The sequence below is a fragment of the Aegilops tauschii genome, chromosome 7, assembly GCF_002575655.3.
Source record: "Aegilops tauschii subsp. strangulata cultivar AL8/78 chromosome 7, Aet v6.0, whole genome shotgun sequence".
Classification (NCBI taxonomy): Eukaryota; Viridiplantae; Streptophyta; class Magnoliopsida; order Poales; family Poaceae; genus Aegilops; species Aegilops tauschii.
In genome coordinates, this window is record NC_053041.3 from 434,172,470 (window position 1) to 434,179,536 (window position 7,067).

At 45.0% G+C, this 7,067-nt stretch overlaps 1 protein-coding gene across 2 annotated transcripts; it reads left to right on the plus strand.

Annotated features, from left to right (window-relative positions):
• The first annotated feature begins 327 nt into the window (after positions 1-327).
• On the plus strand, positions 328-5,562 carry LOC109735341 (BTB/POZ domain-containing protein POB1). 2 transcript variants are annotated; one of them, XM_020294555.4, is made up of 6 exons: positions 328-838; positions 2,757-2,885; positions 3,586-3,704; positions 3,797-3,860; positions 4,195-4,474; positions 4,557-5,562. In XM_020294555.4, the coding sequence occupies exons 1-6, from the start codon at positions 628-630 to the stop codon at positions 5,365-5,367; spliced, it is 1,614 nt and encodes a 537-aa protein (XP_020150144.1). In that variant the 5' UTR covers positions 328-627; the 3' UTR covers positions 5,368-5,562. The 2 variants fall into 2 exon arrangements, with proteins under 2 accessions (XP_020150144.1, XP_020150145.1); XM_020294556.4 differs by having other exon boundaries at positions 386-838; positions 2,757-2,831.
• The last annotated feature ends 1,505 nt before the right edge of the window (positions 5,563-7,067 follow it).

Consider the following 7,067-nt stretch of genomic DNA (forward strand, 5'->3'; position numbering starts at 1 on the left):
ATGAATAGAAGTAGGAAAGTACTCACAACTTTCTCACCCACATTTACACCATGAGGGCGAAACCTGTCCCTTTTTTTCTCCTTGCTTTCAACGCCTCTCCGTCCGTCAAATCTACCGCGCGGCGGTGCGTCCTTTCCTTCCGGCCTAATTGCAACCAACCAAAACAAAACAAAACAAAATGGAAAGGAAAAAACTTAACCCAAGCCGCATCGCAGCTCGCAAGCGCAGAAGAAGGAAGGCAAAGAATCACATCGCCGCCAGGCGGGCCCACGCGGACCAACGTGGCTCACGCCTCGTAGTTAAGCGGTCACTCGTTTCACACTTACCACCCTCGCACACCATCACGACCACGCCTTCCTCCGCTCCGCGTCCTCTCCGTCTCCCTTCCCTCACTCCTCTCCCCGCGGCTCCCACACCCCCCCCCCCCCCCCCCCCCCACGCGTTCTAGGGCCTCGTTTCTCTTTCGGGTTATGGTCCCGGCTCGGCCGGTGGTGAAGAGGTCCGCTGCGGGGGGCGCGGGGCGGGGCCGGGGGCGGGGGCGGCGAGGGTGAGGCGGCCCCGCGTTGGCGGATTGGGATTGGGGTTGGGATTGGATTCGGGGGAAGAGGGCGCCGTGGTGCTGCCGGCATGGAGCCGGACTTCTCGCGGGCGAGCGGCGGCCCGAGCTACGAATTCGCCTTCAACTCGGTCAACTTCTCCGACCGGGTCCTGCGGATCGAGATCGTCGCCGGGGACGACGGGCCGGGGGCCAAGGGCGCCGCCGGCGAGGGTTGCTCCTCCATCGCCGACTGGGCGCGCCACCGCAAGCGCCGCAGGGAGGACCTCCGCCGCGACAAAGGTGAGGGGAGGTTGGTTTACGTTAAAATCATTTCGGTGCGGGGTCGATTCGGGCAGTTTGAATTGGGGCTGATTTGACCGCCGGCGTGGGGAAATGGGAAAGGGAGGTGCCCTCTTTTCGTGCCGATTGGTTTTGGCTGTCTGTTTGGGGATTTTAGGTGTCAAAAAGCCTTACGTTTCGCATAAGGGTGGGAGAAAGATGGCGAGACATCTCTTGCTTTTGATCAAAGTCAAAGTTACGATTTCCAACTTGTTGTTTGCTTTGGTTTGATGAATCTCTTAGCTGTTGCCACACGGGAATTTAGCTTCTTTATTATGATCTTCTGAGCAATGTGGTGTTGAGGAGATGTCATTCGTCGTTGGGATTTAGGGGAGGTGGTGAGGGCGATTGTAACCGCATGATTTGAATTTGGGTGATTCCTTCTAGACTATTGCCAGGATCTTATTCAATTCTCAGTTTCATAGAAGAATAAGAACTCTGGGGCATTGCACTAATATGACCTTGAATTTACCAAGAGCGTTGCGCACTGTACTGTAACCCAACCAGCCACAAGCTCAGTAGACGAAATAACTTGTTTAAATTATGGTCAAAAGTTAGTTTGGTTATTTCCTGATAAATAACAGTCCGTGGCTGATGGTACCTTCACAGTTCTTTGTTTTATATGAAGTTCAGATGACCTTTTTGTCTATGTAGAGTTGTTGTAATAGTATGTGAGCTGTTCTTTACAATGCGATCATGTTAAGCAGTCAGATAGTGTTCCTCTATCAGTATTTCATAATGATGCGTGGATTTTCATTTGCTTGATTGACAAATAACTATTGATTGTTTATTTCCTTGATCGACTAGTAACTGTAGTCTCCTATAGTTCTACCAAATACCAATGTATAGTAAACTGTGTACCGTTTTCCTCCCAGCTTATAAGCTCACTGCCTGCACATTTTAAAACGAGTTCCAAGAATATTTGGTATAATGATATAAAAGCCATCCAGTTAAGCTTTCTAATATCATGCTTACCTGTTTCTTATTTTCAGGCCACTTCCCTATTAGCATTTTATGTTTATGCCAATCATACTTAATTACTTATGCCAATCTTTATCACCTTGTTGTATTACAATAGCACGACCAAATGTTGTCCAATGTGTCGCTGAGCTGGGCATGCATTCATTGTAATGTGCTAACAAGTGTGTTTACGTGCTATAATGCTTCTAAGTTTCTAATTTGAGAAAAGTAAGCATGAAAGAGGGTATATTAAGGGGAGTGAAAGAACAGTAATGAAGTTAGAAGTTCTTACTCTTAACCAGTTACTCCCTCCGTCCGTGTTTATTAGGCCACCGGGCGGAGGTGCTGGGACCAAGGCACAACACGTGCGGTTGTGCAGTTTTGAATCGGCCCTATTAGGACGCATCAGTTAGCGGCAGTAATTAGTGAAACCGACTCAACTCCCTCGTGAATGTAGTGACTGGGGATTTATTTTCCTCAGTCAGTGGATGGAACGAGCAACGGAATCTGCACTACTTAATTACAGTTGGCCTAATAAGAATGGACGAGGCTCGCTGGTTCTCTGGCCTAATAAATGCGGGCACAGGAAGTATTTGACTTTCTATTAGTGCCCTATGAAAAGTTCTGAGTACCCAATATCTTGCATCCAACTTCACACTGAATTTGCAGTCTAGAGTGAAGATATTCATCATTGATGCTTGTTCATGGGCCTCATATTGTTATTAGGGTTTATGCTTTGTTGCTTGGATTTTTTCTGTCATTATCATCTGAAGCTAATGCGCTCTTGCTATACTTTATTGGAATATGTTTCTGTCATTACACTCTGAAACTAATGCACTTCTTCCTTAATCTTGTTCTTGTTCTAGAGTGCAATAGCTTCCATTTTTAATGACTTCCTGCTATTTTTTCATGCCTCCAGAATGTGGAAAGTACATGTTGGAACCATCAACGGTAAAAATCGAAGCAGAAGAATGTGATACCTATGAGGAAACCGGTGAGGAGCCTGTAGCTATGATAGAAGAATCTCCACCTGATATTGGACAAGATGGTCAGTGCAATTGAATATCTTCTACGAATTACTCCGAAATAAGTGGCAGTCAGGTTTAGAAAATTGAACACACATACACACGGAATTCGGTGCGCCCATGCCAAATAATTAATATGATTTTTGGATATCTGTTAAGTTTAGCAATCATTGGTACTGACCATATGTGATCATAGAGTTAGTTGCTGGCACGATATATCAGAGTGAGTAACTCATCCCTTTGTATTGAAACTGTGGAGGTGTGCTGTTACTGATGGTAAACCTTCTCTTCTAGCCGTTCCTTTGACAATTTCAATATTTTGTAGGCATGCAGTAATCAGTTTAAATGCCTCACTTTACTGTTGATTGGTTGAGGTTTATATGAGCTTTATTACTTGTTTCTTGAGACTCCACCTAAATAGCTAGGAACAATTGGGTTATGTTGGATGGATTATACTTCTGTGATATATAATTCTAAGATATTTAATCATAAGTTGTGTGCAATTGTTATCCTTGTGGACGAACTAAGTTACATTTTGAAATTACCAGATCTCTGACGTTTGTGCATCATGTGGTAACTGATAACTCATATGATTCAGTAAAAGATGTGAATATTGTGCTACAAGTACGTTAAGAATCGATGCTGCTGCTGTGCACCATTTTGTTCCTTTATACTATGTGGCATTTTGCTGCCTGCTTCATTAGACTTTGTTGTTTGTATTAGGTGGGGATGGAGAAAACAGTGACTCATCCTGGAATATGGAGTGTAATCAGGTTTTGAGAGTGAAATCTATCTATATCAGCTCTGCAATTCTAGCAGCAAAAAGTCCCTTTTTTTACAAGGTAATTCTAATTGCTGCATGAAATGAGTAAATTGCGCACTGCAGTTATATATTGTTATCTAGCTAACATTCTCATAACATTCATCTTGTTAGCTTTTCTCAAATGGCATGAAAGAATCCGATCAGAGGCATGCTACTCTTAGAATAACTACTTCAGGTAATGCGGGAGCTCCAGTAGGACACTCGGCATTTTAAATGTTCTATCCTAGCTGCTGTATAATTTTCTTTAATGTCTGAACGATCGATTTTGTAGCACTGACATGATCAGTCTCAATGAGGTTATTGACGGTTGAATTTTCAGTTGAGCTATCAAGTTGATTGTCTATACCCTACCATTTTGCATCTTTCATCTTTCATCTCCCTGGAATAAGGATATTGTACCTTACTCAAAAGCTTTTCAAATCTATATTAACAAACAGTCTCAGTTTTTTTTATTGCCTTTTAGTTAACAGTTACCTTATGTCTGATTGTTGTATTTCTACTTGGAACAGAGGAAAGTGCCCTTATGGAGCTTTTAAGCTTTATTTACAGTGGAAAGTTGACGACAAATGAGCCAACCCTTCTGCTTGATATCTTGATGATTTCTGATAAATTTGAAGTTGTTTCTTGCATGAGACACTGCAGTCAATTGCTAAGGAGCTTACCTATGACCACAGAATCTGCACTTCTCTATCTAGATCTGCCTTCCAGCATTTCAATGGCTGCAGCAGTTCAGCCACTGACTGATGCTGCCAAGGAATTCCTCGCTAACAAATACAAGGATCTGACCAAGTGGGTAGTCTCTTTATTTAAAGAGCCAACTAAATTATTGAAAGTAACATTGTTGAACTAAAGGAATGCTTCCTCTTTCCAGGTTTCAGGATGAAGTGATGAACATTCCCCTTGCTGGGATTGAAGCCATCCTATGTAGTAATGACCTTCAGGTGGCATCAGAGGATGCAGTCTATGACTTTGTGATCAAGTGGGTTCGTGCTCAGTACCCAAGAACGGAAGAAAGACGTGAAATCTTGGGTACTCGCTTGCTGCCGCTCGTTCGGTTCTCTCATATGACCTGCAGGAAGTTGCGGAAGGTCCTTGCGTGCAGTGATCTGGATCATGAGCAAGCATCGAAAAGTGTCACTGATGCACTCCTGTACAAAGCTGATGCACCACATCGACAGCGTGCCCTTGCTGCAGATGTGTTGACTTGCAGGAAATATACTGAACGAGCTTACAAGTATCGCCCGCTTAAGGTGGTGGAATTTGATCAACCATATCCTCAGTGCATAGCATACTTGGATCTGAAGCGTGAGGAGTGTAGCCGACTTTTCCCATCCGGGCGGATTTACTCGCAAGCATTCCATCTTGCTGGACAGGGATTCTTCCTGTCAGCACATTGCAACATGGATCAGCAAAGTGCTTTCCACTGCTTTGGTCTCTTCTTAGGGATGCAAGAGAAAGGCTCAACGAGTGTCACCGTGGACTATGAGTTTGCTGCAAGGACAAGGCCATCGGGCGATTTTGTCAGCAAGTACAAGGGTTACTACACCTTCACTGGTGGAAAGGCAGTTGGCTACCGGAATCTCTTTGCAATTCCCTGGCCGTCGTTTATGGCTGATGACAGCCTCTTCTTCATCGATGGAGTTCTACATCTGAGAGCAGAACTGACCATAAAGCAATCATAGATAGTGGAAAATCTTGTGTGGTTCAAACATGTTTTTCCTGAGCACCAAAATAGACACTTTTGAAATGAGAAGCAAAATCTGTGAACTGTGAAAACTGAAAAGTAACATCTTATGAACTGTGAAGGTGTAGTTGCGCCACATAAGTTTTTTCTTAATGTGTAGCGCTACATGAGTTAAATTTGCAGTTTGTTGAAATTTCTACTCATTTTGATGGTAATCCTTTCAGGGACATACGACATGCTTGGATAGTGTCATGTACTAGAATGTAGTCAAGGTACAAAGAGCGTTTGCTAAATGATGGCAATAAGCAAGTCAGTTCTATAGAAAAGAAAAAGGTTACTTCGAACGATGGATTTTGCATCTTAGGCCCCGCTTGGATTCGGTGTAAGTTTATACAGCTGGATTTAATTTACAGGTGTAAATTACCGGCTGTAGTGTGTTTTCCGTTTGGAATAGAAACGATGGCTGGAGGTCTATCGATTACGGAGGTACTCCCTCCGTCCCGTCCCATTATATGAGAGCTTTTTTGACGTCAGTGTCAAAAACGTTCTTATATTATGAGGCGGAAAGAGTATTTGGGAGGCAACCAACGATCCAAGCAGGGCCTTACTGTATTTTCTTTTAGAAACTGCCAGGTATAGCTATAGGCTCTGTTTGTTTAGTTTGCGGCTGGGCGATGTTGGCAAAAGTTTGGTCATTTGGCAATACGGCTGTTGATTGATTGCCACATTTTTTTAGAATCGCCGGAGGATTCTCACCTAATTTTTTTTCGAGTAAGTCTAAGCATACCATATTTTCATAAAAGGCGAAAATCAAGTACAGGAAACTAAGAACTTGATGCGAATAACAAGTGTAGTACAACTTCACACCAAGCTAATCAATAGATTAGCCACCGCGACAATTACAAACGCAACGCAAGAGGGCCGGGGATGGGAAGGGATCTGGTGGAACCCTTTCCCTTCACCTAATCCCCTCAACCCCTTATAATTTGCATTAGAGTTGTGCTTGGGTAGAGAATACACGAGGGGAAGAGGGCGTGTTGAGTTTACAGGGGGTGAGGGTTTGCATGGGATCCATGGGGTTGCACACGTCGAAAACCAGCCCACCAAAAACAAGGCTTCATAGCATCTACATGAGCCCTCGTATCTGTCAAACGCCTGACCTGCCCGACCGCACAGAAAACAGCCGCCCAACCAGATTTGGCAAATCTGGCTCAAACACCCTGGTTGACTGGCACTTCTCATAACCGGTGCATATGTGGGGCGGATGTGGGGACACCCGGATACGCCCACCATGTAGGACTGACCACAAGGGCCCACATGAACACTCATAGAAACCATCAGTCCGAAGGGCGCCTCCTTCATTTTTTAGTGAGAATGCATTCATGGTGCTGCGTGGCGTCGCACGACGTGCCGCCTGAGGACCAAGCACGGTTATTTAAGCTGGACGACGGCAACCCAACCCTAGCCTGTCTGCATTTCTACCCTCTCCTCCTTTCACGCCGCCACCTTCAATCCGGTCATCGTTAGCCGCTAGCCATGGCCCGTAGTAGGATCACCATCTACGCCATACTCACCCCGGAGCAACGCTTGCAGCTGTTGGAGGAGAACCGGGCTAGGCACGAAGCTCGGATCGTAGTCAGCCTGCCTCCGGATTCATCCGAGCCGGAGCCAGAGGAGGAGGAGACCCTGGAGGACCCG

Excerpts from the sequence above, each read along its gene's own strand:
- LOC109735341 (XM_020294555.4), top strand. The coding sequence starts at position 628 with ATGGAGCCGGACTTCTCGCGGGCGAGCGGCGGCCCGAGCTACGAATTC. Across the intron at positions 2,886-3,585 it reads ACCTGATATTGGACAAGATG|GTGGGGATGGAGAAAACAGT; the intron begins GTCAGTGCAATT and ends TGTTTGTATTAG. Across the intron at positions 3,861-4,194 it reads TCTTAGAATAACTACTTCAG|AGGAAAGTGCCCTTATGGAG; the intron begins GTAATGCGGGAG and ends TACTTGGAACAG.